General features: G+C 42.7%; 2 protein-coding genes across 2 annotated transcripts in view; both read right to left on the bottom strand.

Moving 5' to 3' along the window:
* The window catches only part of LOC310853481 (replication protein A 70 kDa DNA-binding subunit-like), a 39294-nt gene extending 37235 nt beyond the window's left edge, over positions 1-2059 (bottom strand). Inside the window, exons 1-4 of the mRNA XM_083757833.1 lie at positions 2021-2059; positions 1833-1988; positions 981-1028; positions 107-185 (exon numbers count right to left, since the gene is read on the bottom strand). Of these exons, the coding sequence (XP_083613959.1) occupies positions 107-185; positions 981-1028; positions 1833-1865 (160 nt within the window). The 5' untranslated portion in view covers positions 1866-1988; positions 2021-2059. The remainder of the gene's footprint in view (positions 1-106; positions 186-980; positions 1029-1832; positions 1989-2020) is intronic.
* A 10368-nt stretch (positions 2060-12427) lies between these two features.
* The window catches only part of gramd4a (GRAM domain containing 4a), a 52967-nt gene continuing 44244 nt past the window's right edge, over positions 12428-21150 (bottom strand). Inside the window, exons 12-17 of the mRNA XM_083758239.1 lie at positions 20376-20527; positions 14932-15082; positions 14670-14763; positions 14182-14272; positions 13586-13654; positions 12428-12878 (exon numbers count right to left, since the gene is read on the bottom strand). Coding sequence (XP_083614365.1) covers positions 12765-12878; positions 13586-13654; positions 14182-14272; positions 14670-14763; positions 14932-15082; positions 20376-20527 — 671 coding nt within the window. The 3' untranslated portion in view covers positions 12428-12764. The remainder of the gene's footprint in view (positions 12879-13585; positions 13655-14181; positions 14273-14669; positions 14764-14931; positions 15083-20375; positions 20528-21150) is intronic.

Genomic DNA, 21150 nt, shown 5'->3' with positions numbered 1-21150 from the left:
CAACACAACAGTGAGCAGAACAGGTGTGACTGTATGAATATGATTGAATCAGGGCAACACATTCCTTTCTAAATCAAGGAATTACGTTTTAATTGTGAATACTTACAGGACATGGTGTGTAATCCATCACTCATCATTAGACGAAATCGGGCAGCACCATTCCCACTCTCAATCTTACGAATGTTCTGAAAGAAACATGGCACAAACAGCATAACGATTGCTTCACTGAACTGAAATGTATGATTATGACCAAGTTGTTCTGAATACATGACTTGACCAAAAGGACCAAAGTTCTAAACCTTCATTAGCATTAAGAAGGTTAATTGAAAACAATTACATTCTTAATTACAGATCCTATAAACAATACAAGTCAGGTCTCAATGTCTCAAAATGTGTCCCTTTGGAGAATAAATTACATTGTTGCATATTGTTTGTTAGGTGTACCCTAGCCCCTTTCGGAACCCTGGTTTACCGTTTCTGAATTTTGGACGTCGGTACCCCAGGGTCCCTCAGTACTTATTCTACTCTCCATGGGAGACAGATGTACATACCCTCTGTTCACTCCGTGCTGCACTCCGGACGTTTGAGTGTTGGCAAGATGTTTCAAAGATGCATAAAGCGGCTATAGGAGACAACGGAAACGTGGGAGAAATCTCACCAACACTCAAGCGCAGAGCTACCAACCTGCACACATTTTGTGTACCAACCACGCAATTCTAGGTGTCTATACGCCTAGAATTGCGTGGTTGGTACACAAAATGTGTGCAGGTTGGCAGCTCTGCAAGCGGAGCGCAGCACGGTGTGAACGGAGGGTATGTACATCTGTCTCCCATGGAGAGTGGAATAAGTACTGGGGTACCGACATCCAAACTTCAGAAAAGGTAAACCAGGGTTCCAAAAGGGGCTAGGTGTACCCTGCAAATAGTGGTTGAATTATTTGTATAGTAAAAGAAGCAATGCTAAGGGGAGTCAATACTCACCAATAACTGAAGCATTGAATCGGTGACAGTGTCGCCCTTTGTCAGAGACTGCATGCAGAGAGAAAATTGTCAGATTATAATACACATTTAGGCTAAAGAAAAAAGAACAATGTCAAAAAGTGCTTGACAGAAGAATTAACAAGTCATTTGTGACAGACCGACAGCTAACGAGAGCAGCCAGTTAAGCAACTTAGCACAAAATGATAACTCATTTTGCACCTTGTGGAATCATTGTGGAACTAGTGGAAATGTTATGTGACTAATATCCATTGGGGCCGCTTTCTTCCACGTGAATGCTCTGATGTTTGCCACTGTCAGACAGTATTGTTTCAATAATTCAATTGCCACAGTACACAAGTTAGTAAAACATCTGCAGTGCTCTGCTCCTTACAAATGAAACGAAATTAACCTAAGTTAGATTTTCTCTGCACCGTGGGTAGGAGGAATATTGGCAGGCAGTGTACAAAATAATGTTCAAGGGAAGGACCTCTCACTAATTTCCACACGTTTTGCACAAACGTCAAAAACAGAATAAAAGGCTACTTTAGTAACCTCGCTTCACCAGCCTTGCTTTGTTTTACTTTTAACGTTCTGTTTATTCATTTTTGATTTTGACAAAAGTAGATTTGTCTGTCTGCTCATTTCGCAGCAATATATCAGCAAAAACCTTGACAGAAATGACGCTAAACTTGACTAACAAAACCTTGATTTCACCAAGTGAAACAAATGCATATTCTTATCTGTAGGCCTACAAAGAAAGCACAATTTTATTCTAAACTGTGGCCATGTTTGTCAACTATAAACAGTCGCCTTCCTGATGCTATTGTTACACACTGCAAAACAGGACATTACCTCTATCGTTCCTTCTGAAAGCTGTGTCATCATATCTGCAGAGCTTTTCCAGAACAGAATACAACCAATGTTAGATATTAGACAGCGGTCTGTTTGAATATAAGAGCTCCTAAACTCAACTGTGCCTGCTAATGCTATGCTGTTTGTTGTCTGTGTCTGTGTGTGTGTGTGTGTGTGTGTGTGTGTGTGTGTGTGGCTGTGGCGCGAATGCTGGTACAAACCCGCCAAAGAAAGAAAAGTACTGCTCAAGCTTCCGTTTCCGGTCACAGACCTGAAATCAGATAACGGTGTTCTGTACTACAAGCATAGACACACACAAGTAGTACAACATCTGACCTGAGACCAGTACGTCCATTGTACGGTAGGAAGCAAGTGGTGTAATGTATTTATTACGTATGCGTAGAGTGTCACCGCATACGTCATACGAGTTATATATAACGGTATTTTGCGAGCCTTTTGAGCATGCAACTGTACAACATCAGAGAATTTACATGGGGGCCAAAATACTTGTTTGCTGAAACCGGGGGTGTAGGGTAAACAGTAGTCTCGCGTAGGTAAACCCTGAGGTAAACAGGGACGTGTATTTGTAGTTCCTCTACTTTGTCACAAGATGGGGCACTTTCTTAACATCCCGGTGGACTCGTTAGTATGAAATGCCCTCAAAGGTTTTGATGAACTACTAAGAAAAAGTGTTCTCCAAGTTCGAAGCACAGGTCTCCGCCAGGTCAGGTAGGTTATTGTGGGCCAGTTCGGAATTCACCAATCAGGATGGAATATGATCAGAGGGCTCCATCTCGAAAATGATGGAAAAAATAGTCTATGAACAGGTTGAAAAGTAACTTGCCACAAAAGAAACAGAGAAGAAATTTCAGGGCCCCCCTTGGGGGGCTATTTAGTTTTCATTTTGGGGTACCCAGGCCCCTAAAAGAGAGGCAGGCACACATTCCACTTGAATTGGATTTAAATAGGCTACTACCCCCCGACTAGGGGGTGCCCCCCTAGTCGGGGGGTAGTGTATAGTATCTCTGCCTCTGATCATCTGAATTTGTCACACAAATAAAAATATTCACACGTGTAGACAACAATAACTGTTTATTCTTTGTCACTTCAGTTATAACTTATAAGCCACAGTTAATGTATGTTTAAAATGACTTCATGAACAGTATCTGATAGACCCACAACCTCATAAACAAATGGATTTGTTTATAAGGTATATAAACTTATTTGGAATGGGAAATAGTTGGGGGTTGGAGGGATGGGATTCGGTAGGGTTTTTTGTATACAACTTTGTAATGCTACTGACATTTATGCGCAACACTCTTGAAAAGTGGGTTTAAGCTGAAAGGCCCTTTGTAAATCAATCAAGTCACCTAATTCAAGTGGCAGATGCCAAAAATAGTTTTTTTCATAATTAAACTATATATTTTTAGGGGCATGTCATGTGGTCTACCTGCACAGCCTTTGTGATCTATTCATCATACATTTAGGCTACCATAATAGTCCAGTGATTGATTGATTGATTGAAAATTGTATATCCTAGATTGCAAGGCCTGGGCAGTAGCCTAGTTAATCAAGGAGACATAAATACTTTTATGTGATGTATTCCCATGCTTTTGTTCTTGCTTAAATGTAAGTCGCTCTGGATTAAGAGCGTCTGCTAAATGCCTAAATTGTAAATTGTAAATTGTCAATAGTAGGCTAAGCCCAAATTGTATTTGAAATCTACAACTTTGATTGCACAATTGCAAGTTGCACATATATCTGTACATCTTTAATTTGTTTTAACAATAGCAAGACTCGAGTCGATACCATAGAGACTGTGATATGTAGGCCTATAGTTGCCAGCCAGACAGCTAATGCAAGTCTTCCTGGTCAAAATGAGTAGGCGAGTAGGGTTGGGATACATCACTGAGGATACGTCCCAGGTGCATCCATTTATGTGTGTATTTTGTTATATAATCAATCAATCAAACCGCATAGTTTTATTCTGCAATGGTGCCATCTTGTGGAAATTAATATGATTTACAACTTAAGTTTGCTTAATTGATCGAATAGTATACTTTTAGAGCCATATCATGACTTCTGTTATTTCTCTTCTGATGACATCACTGTGAGGAATGTTCAAGGCCAAGTTCGGCAGGGTATGCAGTCTGGTTGTTTAACCCCGTTTGTTGAGGGGTGTTAGCCCCTCCTATGCCCAGCTTTGCTTTGTGTGCCTGTGTGTACCACGGAATGTGATGATTTGAGTGTGATTTGATTGGCTGAGCACGGAATGTGATGATGTATGATGACGATGAGAGCGCCCCTCACTTCACACAAGTGTGATTCTTGAGGGGCGCTAGCCAGCTCCTATATACAGCTTTTCGTCCCGTCATGTCTTACATTTGCCATTGACAATGAAAGGAGAATAACGTCATATGTGCCTGAAATATGATGACGAGCAAATCTTACATGTTCATGGTGAAAAGATGAGTTTTTACCAGCTGCCAGGCTGTTCTACTTTCTATCAGGTTGGTAGTGGCAACTTATCATTTCATTGGCTGCCGTAGTCACCCATCTTTCTGATTGGCTGCCTCGTCCCTATAGGCAACCAGACAATTTTGCCTCTAGCCGACCTCTCAGCCAATGGGAGAGTATTGCACTGTCATTCATTTCAAGGCTGATCAACGGCACAGCTCGGTGGCCGTAGCTGTTTCCATAGGCCTACTGAAACGGACAAATGGACAAACAAGATTGTGCTTATATAGACAAATAGACACACACTAAATGGTCAAATGTTTGAGCGGCTTGCACCACTCAAAAAATGTGAGTACTATTTCCACCACTGCTGACCACTTGTCCAATCAGAGCATGTTGGAGGAGGGGGTGATGTCATCCAATGACACACGAAACCATAGAGCATAAAAGACATGACCCATCAGAACCCCCCAAGCAGTCATGCATCTTCAGAGACAGAGACACCTAGATGTCAAGAGAAAAACCACTGAGCCAGGATAACGTACAGAAACCCACCAGCATGAGGCTTGGCGTCTTACAAGCCCCTCCCCCACAGGAAGCGGAACAGAAAGTCATCGCAGGGAGACAGGAGGAGAAAGTGAGCATCCCTTTGCCGTCTGAGAGAGAGAAGGCCTGGAATGACGAGATGGACCACATGAAAGGTCTGTGGAAGGAGGTTCTTGATGAGAAGCTCATCTCCTCGGACCAGAAGATCACGGACATGGAGCGCACGATCAGAGACATGGAGAAGGAGAAAAGGACGTCGGAGCTCCAGGTCGTGGCGATGAGGGACGACCTGATCTTCCAGTCGAAGAGCAAGAATTCCCTCCTGAACAGAGACAAGTCCTGGAGGGAGCAGCTCAGTCTGATCGAAGGCCTGTGGAAGCAGAGGCTGGAGGAGAGCGTGGACGACCACCGGCAGAAATTTGAGGCGTTGCAGAACGAGTTCAAAGAGCTCCAGCACCAGCTGGCCCACGTCCGGAAGGAGTGGATAGAGCAAGAGGCCAATTGGAAAGTCAAAGAGATGCTTTGGGCCAGTGAGAGGGCGGCTTTGTTGGAGCGCATCGAGAGCAAGAACCACAAAAGGCCGAGTTTCTGGAAAAAGGTGTTCTCCTGGAGGTCACGAAAGGCGACCAAGACCGCCGGACCCGGACGCTCGGCGGAGGCCGAGAAGGCGGCGCCGGCGAAGCCCACAGTCGCCAGGTTCAACAAGTTCCTTAAGCCCCCGTGGGGCCCAATAAAGAGAAGGAAGCGGAGGTTTGTCCCTTCTGTGGCGAGAATCAAATCCCCCAGAGATCCCATTTCCAAAGAAGTAAATTCCAGAATTTCCCGCGTAAAATAATCACCTCTGCGTTGATTAATTGAACAAGGTCGACGTTTTGGTCACAAGGACATTTTTCAAAACAAGTCAACCAATAATTTGACATAGTGCTTAAAGGACCACTTCACCCATGTTCAACCTATCATATCTTCATATAAGACTGCACAATTTGTCTATTCAGTCTGTGTCTCAGAGGAGGGCTGTGGACAGTTCAGAATCCTACCTACCAGTGAGGTTTGGAAATTTCAAACACGATTTCAAAAACATATTTTTTTGTTTTATTAGAGCAAGAACAGAACAATGGCTTCGATTTCAGCATGCTAACTTGTAATCCCCACTGATGTCGTCACTGGTAGACAGTCAGCTGTGTTGGAGTTGAAACACGCAAAACACAGCATGGTGGAAATTATTGTCAGGTGGGGAAGACGTGGCCTTTTTGTGGAGTTGCATATTAGAGTTGTGAACATGAATAGGCCTGTTATAGTGCCACCATGAGGCCGATTTGAATGCAATGTTTGCATTTCTTCCTTCCTTAGCCTTTCATGGCAATCGGACGCTGCGTTTATGATCTGAGGTCGAGGTATTTTGTTCAACACGCGGAAACAGGGCTCCGAGTGTGGAAGGCCCGCACTGCCTCGCACACCGCCATGCCGCCCGGCAAGTCAGATCCGTAACTTCGGGATAAGGAGTGACTCTCGAAGCCAATGTTAGCCAATCAGGGCCAAAATCAGAGAGATCCGACTTGATCACATGACTATAGACTAGAGAAGATAGTGTATATCTATTTGTGTGATGTACTTTGGACAAAATTTGTAAGACAACATGGCAAACATCGAGTTCATGGAGGCACTATCACGGGCCGACGTGAAGAAATTGGGGCAGAGGTTCAGCTCTGGCCTTCAGGCTTCAGAGTGTGTGTGTGTGTGTGTGTGTGTGTGTGTGTGTGTGCGCACAGTTTCAAACTGATCGGTCCAATGGTGCCAGAGATTAGCTGACCACAGACAGAATGATGACGGACGGGCACACACGGACGGATGGACAGGGGCAAAAAACAGAGACAACAACTGAGAAGCCATTGCAGAAAGGTTCTCAGATTTATTTATTTTTTATGCCAAAAATAGCAGATCTACAAGCTCATGTAGATCAGCTGTTGTATGCGGACTGTAGACAGAAAAAAAGTGGTCCAAGTAAGTAGCAGGCACAACTGGGGTCCAGTTTACTAAAGTCATACTTTATTATGGAACTCAACGGTGTTTGTATTGCCCACATTACAATTCCTATGGCATCGCATTTTGTTTCATATTGCAAATCACCTGCCTAATGATTGGTTCATGCCGCCAAGATCTTTTTTTTGCCAATCACTTCATCCACCGCCACAACCATAACAATTGTGTTCGCTCCTGCCATTGAGTGATTTCACATTTTATTTTATTGTTTTATATTGTGCTAATTAATGGTACCTTTTTTGAGGGGTGCTATAGCCCCTCAAACCACCCGTGGCATCATGTGTGTGGCCAAGTCTATGGACCTTTTATGATGAAATTTGTTCCGTACAATCTTTCAGGCCAATGAATGAAGTCATGGGGCTTATATAACAAGGTAAAAAGAATGACTGAAACTGCCAGTAGTAATTTCCTCAATGAGCAAATTGATTAAACACAACACGCAAAACAAGATACTCATTGATACCTATCTAATAACTCTCTAGAGTGAGTGATTTCCATGCATGGGCATAACCACCCGGAGGTGAACAGAGCTCATTCCTCCTAAATTTGGCTCAAACATGGGTAAAAAATAAATGCATTCTACAACACTGCCACCAAAATGTGGAATGAACTAAAGGTAGTTACATTAGTTACCAAAAGGTAGTTACACTACATAAAGCTGTCTCATACCATTGATACCAAACTCAAAACGAACTAAAATATCTCCTGTCCTCAAATAAGTGAACATAACTCCTTGAACACTTTTAATAGTAGAATCCTCTGACCCGTTGCACCTTCCCCTCCTTTCTCTGTAAAACACCTGATTCTGTTGATTCTACTGAGATTTATTCCTCTGTGTTTGGTATTATTATGTATTGTATTTCTGATGAATTGAGTTTTGTGTTACCCTTTTAGCATAACCTTTGACTGTTCTACCGTACCCGTGGTGTTAAAGTACTAGATCAATCAAAAACAGTTAAAAAAATTGACATCCTTTCAACTGGAAAATAAGTGGTGAAATCATTTTTTATTGTATGACACAGATGTTCCACTGGCTGGGCATAGATTAACATTGAGAGCTGCGACCTGCCTTCCGTCAGAACTCAGCAACACACAGTAAAGTGCAATAACATACAGTATTTGGCAATACAATTATTCATATCAAACCACTCTGTGAATATAAAAGGCCAGCTTTTATCCTTTCCGAATGGTAAATCATATTAATTTCAGGTTTTCTTAACCACGTGAACCCTAGCGTCCCAATTCTTGGGCAGGTCATAATAGTGTTAGTTAGTCACACTCATAATAATAACATTCATCAAAAATAAGCGAACGAACATTCAGCAAGAAATAGCCAAGCTTGTAGATCAGCTATTTCCTGTGAAGAGGTTTGGAGATGATGGGGGTAAAAAAGGAGCGGAACAAGTACAGACCTCTGGAAGACCCCGTTCATCAAAGTAATTAGGGTTTACAATTATTACATAATCGTCTGATCGCAATCATTTTGAGATAATCACAATTATTTCACATCATCGTTTTTTCAATTATAACAATAAGCAATGTTCTATTTTGGCCACAGTACTGTACATTATTTGTTTTAATTATTGGTACCGGTCATTTCTTTTAATATTTGTATATATTCTTAACAGGTTTTATTATGTTCAATGACAAAACAATTAAATCGTTTTTATCTCAATTATTTGACAGACAATGAATTGTCAAATACCATTTCATTATCGTGAAAGCCTAACTGGAGATTGGACCATGCACCAATGAAACTCTCCTCCCACATTTCACTTGAACCAATGAAATGCTCCTCCCACATTTCATGGCCACATTATCAAAAGAAACATTTTATATCCCAACTAATTAACTCCTCTTCTGTCATGAACGCGCAATTATGTCACGCAGTAAAACCTGGAGAGTTAATTTAACCACAAGACAGGAACCTTATTGTGTCCCTATTCTAGAGTGAACATTGGGTGAAAACGGCTGATATACAAGCTCACAAGTAATGTGCACTCACTCCTTCAGTCTTCACCTCACCCTAGCACTCACTCCTTCAGTCTTCACCTCACCCTAGCACTCACCTCTTCAGACAGATTATACTATGCAAATCTTTGCTGTCAGACAGAAACCTCTTATCTCAATAAATGAATGTCCTACTTGATCGTCTACACACAAGTAGTCTACACACGGCGTCACACAAAAGCTTCAAAAGTATCAGATCCACAAGCTTGAGCTTGTAGCATTTTTGGAGACCAAATGTACTGTATGTTGGTGGTTACTTGTTCATTTAGATAAACATACAGTATACGGTTTACTCGACTACAAATGCTAAGTATGTTATTTAAGTAGCATGTTGTTTAGACAGATGCTGATGCTAAGTTTGATGTTGGCATTAAAGTTAATTTGTTGAACTACATTGTTTTCGTTGATTTACCATTTACCCGTAGAGCTTTAGCTAAATGCCTACAATGTAGGCATTTAGCTAAAGCTCTACGGGCATTTCTTTTTTTTTTACAATGTAGGCCCTACATTGTAAAAAAAAAAGAAATGCCCACATTGTAAACTGTACAGAACAGAATGACACATGTGCACTATAAGTTCTATAACCGCCTTAGTTTACAATGACACAGCGTTTGCACGATTGGCTGAAACAGACTTCAACGCAACTTTGCAATATAGGGCTTAGCAGTGGTGGGCATTTTGTGGTTCCATAGAGAATTCCAAAAATATTTATATGAATTATTTTAAGCCTGGAATCAAGCCACCCAGGCTCCTAGGGTGAACATTTTTGTAAATTGTTTATTTTAATTTGAATTATTTGTATGTATGTTTTACACAGATGTTTTATGTCATCATTCAGTCTGGGTGGCTTAATTGGTTCCAGGCTTAAAATAATTTACAGTATATAAATAGTTTCTCTTTTGGAAAATTTAAATAGAAACCGCCACTGCTATCTATAGCCTACAGTAGGAAAAATACATTTTAAACTAGCAGGTGTAGAAGTGGATTTACAGCCGTCGTGATTGGACAGCTGATAAAAATCAGACCACGTTATAAGTGCATTAAAAAAACAAAAAAAAAAACACATACAGTATATATTTTCGACATTAAAAAGTGCTCCATTCGTCCAGAAAAGGCACTCTGATGAGCGGCTTCTAAAAGGCCAGCGCCCAGCGGAATGCGGTCGCAGTTTTGTAATTTCTCAGAGTTTAATGAAAAAAAAGTGACGCCTATTGTTATTGAAAGTATCATAGTGTGAACGCTACTGAAAATGACAAGTGACAAATGACATGACTCATGAGAAAGCGGTCTGCAGCCTAGAGTCATTGGCTCCCTTCTGCAGCTTGTGAGACGCAATTTGAGTCGGATGTTTGTGAGTTATGCAAATCTGTCCACCAGAGGGCGGTTCTGCACTAGCCTGGTTAATAAACCAGACCGAATCAGCCGTTGGCAAAAAGAAATTGCCTGCCGGCGGATTACGGTCTGGAGAGGCTCAATTGTACGCCCATTTCCTACACCAGAGAAATGGGGCGGCCAATCGGGACACGGTATGCAATATGGGCGGGCTTTGGTACAGTGACTTTCAATGCTTGAGAACTTTGACTGACAGTAGCTCTGACCAATTGCGTCAAAGAGAAAATGTTTCAACCCGCTCCCCTGGAAATGAAATCCAAGCTGAGCCTCCCCAGACTAATATCCCGCGGTCCGTGCGATATTAGTCTGGTTTATTAACCAGGCTAGTTCTGCACTGTGTTGTCTGCAGATATCAGCAGTTTGAGACCATGCTGCTCCCAGCAACACCACAGGCAGCGAGCCTTTAACCCCTACTGTAACTCTATTAATCTATTGTGGGCACATAAATAAAACTGAAGCTATTTTCAAAAGTATTTATTATTGAATAATAATTCATTGGTTTAAATAAATTGACTGGTAGCTGTTTTATTCTACCCTGAAATGGTTCAAAGGACTGCAGGAGTAAAGAATAAAGGATGCTCACTCATCTCTTATGGTGGGTGGTCTACCCTGTATCTCTTATGGTGGGTGGGTTGTCTACACCTGCTGAAACAAATGCACAATGGGTGTTGAAGCGAATGCATACATGTTCTCCGCTGCATACATGCATACATGTTCTCCGCTGCATTTAAAGTCTTTACTCTGCATGTTAAGCAGATCAAGTAACTACTTAGAGTATTTGTAGGGTCATTTTTTATGCTTTCAAAGTTAAATTAAAGGTAAGGTTAATGATAACAAAAGAGGTGACATTTCAGCCAATCAGGAGAGAGTACCTATTTATCAGCTTAATTTTTTATAACGTTCCAATTTTTCTCTGCTCATTTCTTTGTGTCATCACTTCCAATTTCAGAATATAGAGCAACAGTATTTAACACTTATATATTTAACCAAAGAAAATCACTTGCTCCATCTTTAACAATAAATTCAGGATTTCCATTCAGGATTTACTGTGCGGTAAGCCTCCGTTCCTAGCCGAAAGAAACGGAAAGTAACGCCCAGAAAAGTAAAAGGCATTTCTGAAGAAAAATAATATATAATAATCTCTAAGCACACACCCACTTAAAAATTACAAAAGCACGATAGCAGATGCTCCTCGGAGTGTGTCGATTTGTTTTACACTGTAGCAACTCAAACAAACACACAGAAGGACTCCTTTGTCAGTCAAACCATGGCTGACTTGTTCCCAACCAATACAGCTTTGCAAGTCAGTGACACACACACACACACACACACACACACACACACACACACACACACACACACACACACACACACACACACACACACACACACACACACACACACACACACACACACACACACACACACACACACACACACACACACACACACACACACACACACACACACACACACTCACACACTCTTACTTCCCGGTCCTACATTGCCATCCCCAGTTCCTGCTTACTGATGCCTGTGTCCCTAGCGATGACATCAGGGAACGATAGTTTTCTACCTCTGGTCTGCTTTGAGGCAGGACTCCAGAGAAGAAGGGAAGAAAGATATAACCTCATTGTCAGCTCTGTAGCAGTGGCCGGCAAACTGTGTTCTTCGGACTAGTGAAGAAACACAGGGAAGGTTGCCGTATATTAGATTAGTCGATGGGTGGCTTGGGTGAGCTCACACGCTCACACACACACAATTTTATTTATTTATTTTTTAAGAAGGGTGTTTTCCCAGCCAGACAATAAGTCAGATACAGGATACTTGCACCCATTATACATCCGATGATCTTCCAGGGGAGCGACTGACCGACAGACGCTTGTGGGTTACCGTTTCGTGGACATTTCTCATGGTTCTTTGGCCAAACTGAGTATACGATCTGAACTCCTGTAAGCAAAGAGAAACTCCAGCTTCTTCAGCCCGCCGACCGCGCACACGTCCATGGCCACGCAGGGCACAAACACCTGCCCAGCAATCTTCTGAAGACAGTCAAACACACACGTCTGTGAGGGGGAAGGAGGTCCGGCCACCCACCCACACCCACCCACCAGGCATCTGCTGACTGATAACAGCCGCCACATCCATCCAAAACATCCCCCCTGCGTGATGTTTAGCGAAATCTCCGCCAACCCGTTGGCCGACACACAGACGTGGAAAATACAGAATCCACCAATCCCTATCGACGTTGGACGCACGGTGGCCGTTTTTAGATGACGAGAAAGATGCCGTCCGATTGCGCGCGCCGCAGGAGGTGGTCAGCTCCACGTCCAATCAAATACGTAAGAGGAGGGGAGGGACGTCCTTAGGAAAATGGAGAATCTTATCTTCCAGTCAAGTTCAAAAGGGCGCGGTTGTCGTCGGTATCTATAGCCCCGCACCTTCCCCCCCCTGTGTGGGGGTGCTGTCAGTGGAGCGAGGGTCCGACTAGTGCTCTGGGCTGCCTGGAGGTTTGGTGGTGGAGGTGAGGATCTTCATATACTGGGTGAAGATGGCCTCAAACGCCTCGTCTCGGTGGATCATGGCGCCAAACACCAGCGGCTGAGGGAGAACACAGAGAAACCCGTGAATCCCGAATGACCGCCACAGGCGGTGCTTAAAGGAGTAGCTCACGCCAAAAATGACTTACCTTCCATCAATTACACACAGCCATGTAGCCTTGAATTCATGGACATGTTTTTGTCTGAGTCAATTTGATGACCGGCGGAGTCTCAAAGAGTCTCTTTCCGAGTCTCCTATCTATCTTCTAACTATAAATGCACCAAGTCTCTGTGTATGTGTACATACGTGATCAAATGGTTGGCTCAGGAATGCAACAAAAACAAACAAATCTCCATGAATTCAAGGCTTCATTGGGTGTGTAATTGATAGAAGATAAGTACATTTTTGGGTGACCTACTCCTTTTAAGCCATTAAAACTAGGAAAGCATCTGTGTCATTTTAGATTTGAGTTATACCTGTACCTGTATATATAGCATCATAGGTTTTTCAGAAAACTCTTTAGAACATTGACTAGAACAAAGAGAGGAATGTCTGGAGCTCTCTAGTGGAGCTGTTGCCCCTGCGACACGACTACGGATAAGCAGTTGAAGATGGATGGACTAGAACAAATAAAGGCAGAAGAAGCCCCCCAAAAATATCTAAAACAACTAAACTAAGTGGTTCTCAAAAATCGTGAAACAATGCAAGCTTGTACATGTTCTATTTTTGAAAAGTGTAGTTGTTTATCAGTGTGTGCTGCTGTGCACCTTCTGTGTCAAGGGCGTGGCTATGGAGATGCCCATCCCACTGCCTGGCAGAACGGACAGCACCTTGTACTGGGGAGGACACAGAAACACAAGAGGCTCAATACCAGTAAACACAATACAACCTGGATACATTTCCAGGTGGGTTGCCAATTCTATGCGAATCAGGAGAGAGTACCCCTCTACATAGGCGCCGGAGGGGGAGTCAGAAGGGTCTGAATTGGATGAAATTGATATCCCGGCCTGAAAATGCATATTCTGTTGCCCAAAGCGCTGAATAGACATAGAGACTCCTGGTACTGAACAAACAGAAACACTCTATAGCAATGAGTACTATCAAAATACAGGGGTGCAGTACTTAATTTAGACAGTTTCTGGTTTAGACTAGTCATTGGTTAGACCAGTCATTAGTCCTACAACTACAACCTATCTCAAACCCTCACCCTAAACCTAACCTCCCACGGGGCAGCACACCTAAACCTAACCTTAACCCATGTCTAGTCTAAACTAAATATGCACCCCAAATACAGTGCTATTTAACCCTTAAAAGGCTACAGTAGGCTAGGCTCATCGGTGAGATGATTGAGGATGGTTCATACCTTCTGTATGTCTGTGATGTCTATCAGCTTTATGACTTTATTCTTCTTGGAGGCATTGGACTTGGAACTAGAGCTCTCAAAGCACAGGGAACTGAGAGAGAGAGAGAGAGAGAGAGAGAGAGAGAGAGAGAGAGAGAGAGAGAGAGAGAGAGAGAGAGAGAGAGATGAGAGAGAGACAGAGAGAGAGAGACAGAGAGAGAGAGAGAGAGAGAGAGAGAGAGAGACAGACAGAGAGACTTACTGCATTACACATTTTCCAGTTTGACTTTTCCCTTCTTTCTTTTTTGTATGTTTTATCTCCCAAATGTAGTCGTTATTCCCCACACATATATATATATGTGTGGGGAATTCCTCCCCACACATTTCTCTGTTTGTTGTCACTGCAGTTGTGCCCTACTGACTCACCTACCAGTGAGTGACTAATTAAAATGAGTTGAAGTTGGAGAGAGGGAGAGAGAGACACACAGACAGAGAAGCAGTGCGTTTACCTCTCTGTGACGTAGAGAACTCCATTTCTAATGTAGTCTGTAGGCATCTTTCTGTCTCTGTTGATCAGACAACACCTCCAGCCGTTCTCACACACTGAGAACACACAAGCACACACACACGCACACACACACGGACCCATGAATGTTGTTCTGAGACCCGGTTGGTTCTGACATTCTTTTCGAATGACGGACCATAGACCGTCTATAATATGACCCATAAACTGTTACAATTAAATTAGGACTTTTTCTGGGGGGTCCTCACCCGCCAGAGGGCGCTCTGTCTCCGGCAGGTTAAAGATCTCGTGGAAGGCTCCCTTCTTGGTGCTGTGGAAGCGACCCGTCTCCTCCTCCCCCCTGCTCACCCCACAGGACACGGCCACCACGCTGCTCCTGGACGCAGCCAGAGGCTGGATCTGGGGGGGAGAGACAGAGAGAGAGAGAGAGAGAGAGAGAGAGACACAGAGAGAGAGAGACAGAGACAGAGACAGAGAGAGAGACAGACAGAGACAGAGAGAGACAGAGGCAGAGAGAGAGAGAGAGACAGAGGCAGAGAGAGAGAGAGAGAGAGAGAGAGAGAGACACACAGACAGACAGAGACAGAGAGAGAGAGAGAGAGAGAGAGAGAGACACAGACAGACAGAGACAGAGAGAGAGAGAGATGTGTTTAATAGATTTTCTGAACACTGTGCACTAAAACTGTCCAATTAACCCAAAATACTAAGTGGATTTTAAAACCCACGTTTAGAACCTCTGACCTAATCTGGCTCCTGTAGGTCAATCAAATAATTAAGTTTTTCCACCCTTCTCTTTATAAATGGGCCTAGAGTCACAACGGTGGCGTGTGGAAATAGACAACCTACAAGCGTTGTGCGAGCATGTAGATTTGCTATTTTCACACACAAAATATGTAATTGATTTATCGTAATCGAGGCAAAAGTGGTAAATCATCATAAAGTAACTCAACGTACCAAGTCCTACACAAGGAGTTGAATGAATACCAAGTGATCTTCAAGAGGACCACACAAACCACATTTGTATTTCACCTCAAACTTCCCCGATGTGCCACACATTACTTTGAGCTACAAAGTCTGTGTTGGACGTCAGCCGTCATGTAACGGCTACTTATCGTTTTTCTTTTTTTCTCTTAAAATTCTTATCCAATTATCTAATGTAATCCTGGGCGCTACACTTCCTGGGGGGGCAGCGGACTGACCTCATTCTTCCTTCTATGCATGAGTAGTCCAAGCTGCTTCTTTTCACCTGACGGGGGAGAGTTTCCCTGGCCGGACGTACATGTAGCGCATGGAAGGAACACGTTATTCCGACCAGTTCCTTTCTCCTCCATCAGGCGCCCCGGCTGGCCAGGGGGAGGTAGTTTAGAGACCAGGATTACTGCATGGTTTTTGTGAGGGTACCTACCCTAGGGGACACGGGGAGAACCTTACTTATCGTTTTTCTCTTAGCATTTGTGATAACAGTGGGCAACCTTATAGGACTCAACATATCCAAACATCACTTCATGTACTTTCTTAATTTGAGTATAGCCTTGCAAATGCATCTCCGATGCAGGCGAGGGGGGACTGGTGGTGGCATCGTGCAAAGCAGAGATCACTCATCTTTTAGTTTTTTGCAACACACTGTATTCATTACAGCATCACAGCATAACAATGTTTAGCCGGATCTGTCGGTTAGTTTGAAGACGATGTGGGGCTAAAACCTGCCCCCAAAGCTGGTTGCGTGTGTGTGTGTGTGTGTGTGTGTGTGTGGTTTAGTGGATTAGTGAGGTGTCACTCAGGTTGTCTGTGAAGCTGCCATGCCGTTCTGCACAGGACCCCCTAAACCCCTGTTTCCCAAACAGTGGCTCGGGACACATTTGTGGGTCGCGGACACATTTTTATGGGTCAAGTATACATGCTTTTATTTTTTGTTTATTATTATTTCAATACATTTCAATATATATAAAATAAAAAGCTTTTTCATGAATTAGAAACAAAATTTCTAAAGAATTATGAAAAAATAAATTATAATAATGGAAAAAAAAAGAAATCTAATAAAATCCATAAATTAGAAAGCAAATGTTTAAGAAGTAGTGAAAATAGCCGATCTACAAGCACACAACGTGTCGCATTGCCGATGCATTGTGTGCTTGTAGATCTGCTATTTTCAATAGTTTGGGTCCTGGGGAGACAAATTTCTCTTTTGGGTCTCGAGCTAAAATGTTTGGGAACCACTGCCCTAAGCCACCCACCCACCGTGCACCCATGCTCAGCCCAGTTGGAAGCCATTCATGTACTCTACACTTAAAACTTAATTTCCGTCGATTATTTATCCCGACTGGAATTGTATTATCGTTGTTATCATTGATTAGGCACCTTTACGGCGAGGTATAACTTGTAAGGATCGTGCAATCGTGTTATGAGCAACTAAGCAAATTCAATTCATGTGGGTAGCGCGCCCCCCCGAAAGTTTTCCAAAATCCAACCACTATGCATCGGTTGACAATCGCTCTCGTTTTGAGCGACCTGCCAGCACCGGTGTGTGACTGACACATCAGCATGGATCCTGCAACTTTGTTGAGTTTGTGCATGCGGCTCCAAGCAGCAACACTGGCACTGAAACACCATTTCGGACCAAGCTCCATGAGACTGGTGAAGTCGAAGACAGACTGTGAAGTGGCCGTCCCAGGAAGACCGATGTCACTATCCTTACATGTTATACCTCGTTGGAAAGGTGACTACACAACATTAACGATATAAAACATAATTGGTACTATTGAGAAGGGGGATTTCTCCCCTGACCGAAGTTACGTTTCCAAATTCCAAAAATTAGGAGTTTTATTTATTTTTATATAAACATTCTTATGGTGTCAGCAGGTACATTTTGAATAGTCAACCTTACTGGAAATGAGCAGACCACTTTATAGTCTGTTCATATACCCATTAAATAGGCGATAGATACCATATTATGTTATCTCTCTGTCTCTTACTGATACACTGATCTCATTCCTCCCAGATTTGGCACAAACATGGGGAAGAATTCCTTGTAGGCCTACTATTATGCCACCAAAGTGTGGAATTCTCCTCCAGCAGCCATCAAAAAGTGACTCCCTCCCTCCTTCTAAACCGCCGATAAAGAGCACCTGCAATTTGCAACTGAACCTACAGTAGACGTCTAGCTTGCCAAAATAAATGACTCTCCCACTGTTTTTATGTAAATATACTTGTACTGCTCCTAGTATTGATGATATCTTGTAAAGTCTTGAGAGAGTCATATGGCTCTCTCTTGATGAATTGAATACCTGTGTATTCAATTCACACCACAATGGAAACAAGCCCCCCCTTTTTGTGTTGTCCTTTTAGCATTATTGTAGGACTGTACCTCTGTACTTTTTGCAAACTGTTAATGAAGTATCGATCAATCAACCAATCAATCAATCTGCTGAATCACTCAACCCCCCTAGCATCCTTTCTCACTTCACTCTGCGGTTGTTCTGTCCCCTGTACAATGTTTACTTGTTCTGGTTGTTCTGTCCCCTGTACAATGTTTACTTGTTCTGGTTGTTCTGTCCCCTGTACAATGTTTACTTGTTCTGTCCCCTGTACAATGTTTACTTGTTCTGTCCCCTGTACAATGTTTACTTGTTCTGGTTGTTCTGTCCCCTGTACAATGTTTACTTGTTCTGGTTGTTCTGTCCCCTGTACAATGTTTACTTGTTCTGGTTGTTCTGTCCCCTGTACAATGTTTACTTGTTCTGGTTGTTCTGTCCCCTGTACAATGTTTACTTGTTCTGGTTGTTCTGTCCCCTGTACAATGTTCTGGTTGTTCTGTCCCCTGTACAATGTTCTGGTTGTTCTGTCCCCTGTACAATGTTTACTTGTTCTGGTTGTTCTGTCCCCTGTACAATGTTTACTTGTTCTTGTAATTGTATTGTATTGTATTGCATGTGTTTTTGTATCGATAGTTTTGTCTTCATCTTTAACCCATTTCGGGTGGGAACCCATTTTGGTGCTAGCCACCAAGCGGCGAGCTATGAGCTTGTAGGTCTGCTATTTTTGAAAAATCGAAGAACTAAACGACAGAATCATAGCTTTTTCAGAAAACTGTCAGGATGTAGAAGACATTTTTAGAATCTGATCTCAGGTCAAAATGGGTTAAGAGCCTGCTCAGGGACTACAGATGTAAATTAGCAAATTAACTGTCTAACTAAAAAATAATATAAATATAAATATAAATAAATCCGTATTCTGGGCCGAACATTTAGCAAAAAAAAAGATATCAGAGCTACAAACGTGTCCCAAGTTGCAACGCAGCACTTTGTGAGCTTGTAAGATCTGATATTTTTGCCGAAGGTATTTGGTGTACAGCGGAAACAGTAGAAGCCCTAGTACAGAGCCCTGAAGGACTTCGGTCAACTAAGTATAATATGTAGGGCTTAAAGGTGCTGTAAGTGATATTGGTTTTGTTGAATAATTTGTTTCTCAGGTGAGATACCAGTTTAATCCAACCAGGAGAAAGAACCCATTTTTTTCAGCATCACTATTATAGTGTTCCACTTCCAATTGTGTCTGCTCATTTCATTGGTTCATCACTTTCTATCGCACTTGTTTGTTCTGTATCATGCATGGGTCCGGTTTCCTGATTGGATGAAATTGGTATCCCAAAATGTTTTCTGATTGTTAAAGAGCTGGAGAGACGGGCAATCATTACTATGTGCATATAGAGCTATTTCACTCTTAACAAAATAAATATCACTTATACTCCCTTTAAGAGGTTAAGGGGTGATTCTACAACATACTAGAGCTACTCGGTAAAATACCGGGGTTTAAATTACCGCAGCACTCAGCCATGTTCTATTCTAAAGTGTGGCAGTGACAAAATGGATTCAAAATGTCTGACGTATGATGGAATTTCATTTCTGATCATTTGAACAAAAGCTGATGATGTCCCCACTGTGTGGGGGGGAAAACTGCGAAATGTCAAATTTACAGACATTTGAATTCATTCCATGTCACCAACAAGCCAAGTCACTCCCATGTCATGAGGTGTGTGTCTCTCTCTCTGACACACACAAACACACGCGCGCGCCACACACCCACCACACCCAGCCACTAGCAGTGTGACAGACACATTGGCATCCATACCTGAGAGCCAGACAGCTGAGAGAGAGGGAAATGACAGGATAACGTGATTCATACCGTGACGTGACGTGACTACACACACACACACACACACACACACACACACACACACACACACACACACACACACACACACACACACACACACATCTATCCTCAGTAGTAGAAGACTAACTACTTTTAATGGACCTAGGTGGTCAGTTCTGTCCACTAGATGGCACTTGTGTTCACTCATTCGACCTAAACACAACCACAATGTAGCCTATTAAATGTTTTCTTTTATACTAGCATGAAATAACTTTATTTCAGTTAAAGTGAGTAGATTTGCGTGTGCGTGCATGTGTGTGTTTGCGTGTGTATGTGTGCTTGTGTGTAACAAAACAAAAAGGGCGATAAGGGTGAAACTGGGTTTCTGAGTGTGTGTGCCGTGTGTTGTGTGCTGTGTGTGTGTGTGTGTGTGTGTGTGTGTGTGTGTGTGTGTGTGTGTGGTGTGCGCTGTGTGTGGTGTGTGTGTGTGTGTGTGTGTGTGTGCAGTGTGTGTGAGCGTGCATGTTTGTGGATCATGTACCCGTCTGGCCACCAGGTTGGTCCTCTCTCTGAGCTGGGGGTCGGTGGGCAGGCTGATCCACACCATGCTGGGGGTGTCATACTTATCTCTGAGCTTAGGACAGCTCCTAAACAGGAAGTCTATGATGAAGAACTTTATACCTGCATACAGGCCTGGAGGGAGGGAGGGGGGGAGAGAGAGAGAGAGAGCGAGAGTGAGAGAGCGAGAGAGAGAGAGAGATAGAAGCAGAGATAGAGACACAAATTACTTATTTTCCTTTCGTAACCACATAACCATATTTCGGGAAGAACTCGCCTTTTCTCGCCGACTAAATGTAGGACTGGTTGCCCCAGTAAAAAACACAACACATCATAATAAAGCTATGCTACATTAATTAAAAGCATGCTATATTAAAATCCACATGGAGCATTTTTGTGTGTACCGGTATGTATAAATTGTATATCGTTGCTGTCGGGTGGAAACATTATGTCCAAAACCACAAAAATTGTCACATTTTGAGATTGTACAGATCTGTTTATTTGCTACATTTGTGTGACACTGTAGTATGACGGTGTACGGTATTAATTTAAGAAAAACATAAGTGTAAAATATGAAGATAAGAGACAGACAGACAGACAGACAGACAGACAGACAGAGACAGCAGGCATCAGAAAAGTGGTTGCTCAATAAATGCAGCCACAGTGAAATGTAATTCTCTCTCCTTGCCTGGAGCTCTATTCAATACCTATCACTGATTAACCACATGAACCCTGACGGTTCTATTTTGGGGAAATTG

The sequence above is a fragment of the Protomyctophum parallelum genome, assembly GCF_964188405.1.
Source record: "Protomyctophum parallelum genome assembly, chromosome: 22".
Taxonomy (NCBI): Eukaryota; Metazoa; Chordata; class Actinopteri; order Myctophiformes; family Myctophidae; genus Protomyctophum; species Protomyctophum parallelum.
Note: the sequence above shows the minus strand (reverse complement) of the source record. Positions and strands in the feature narration are given on the sequence as shown.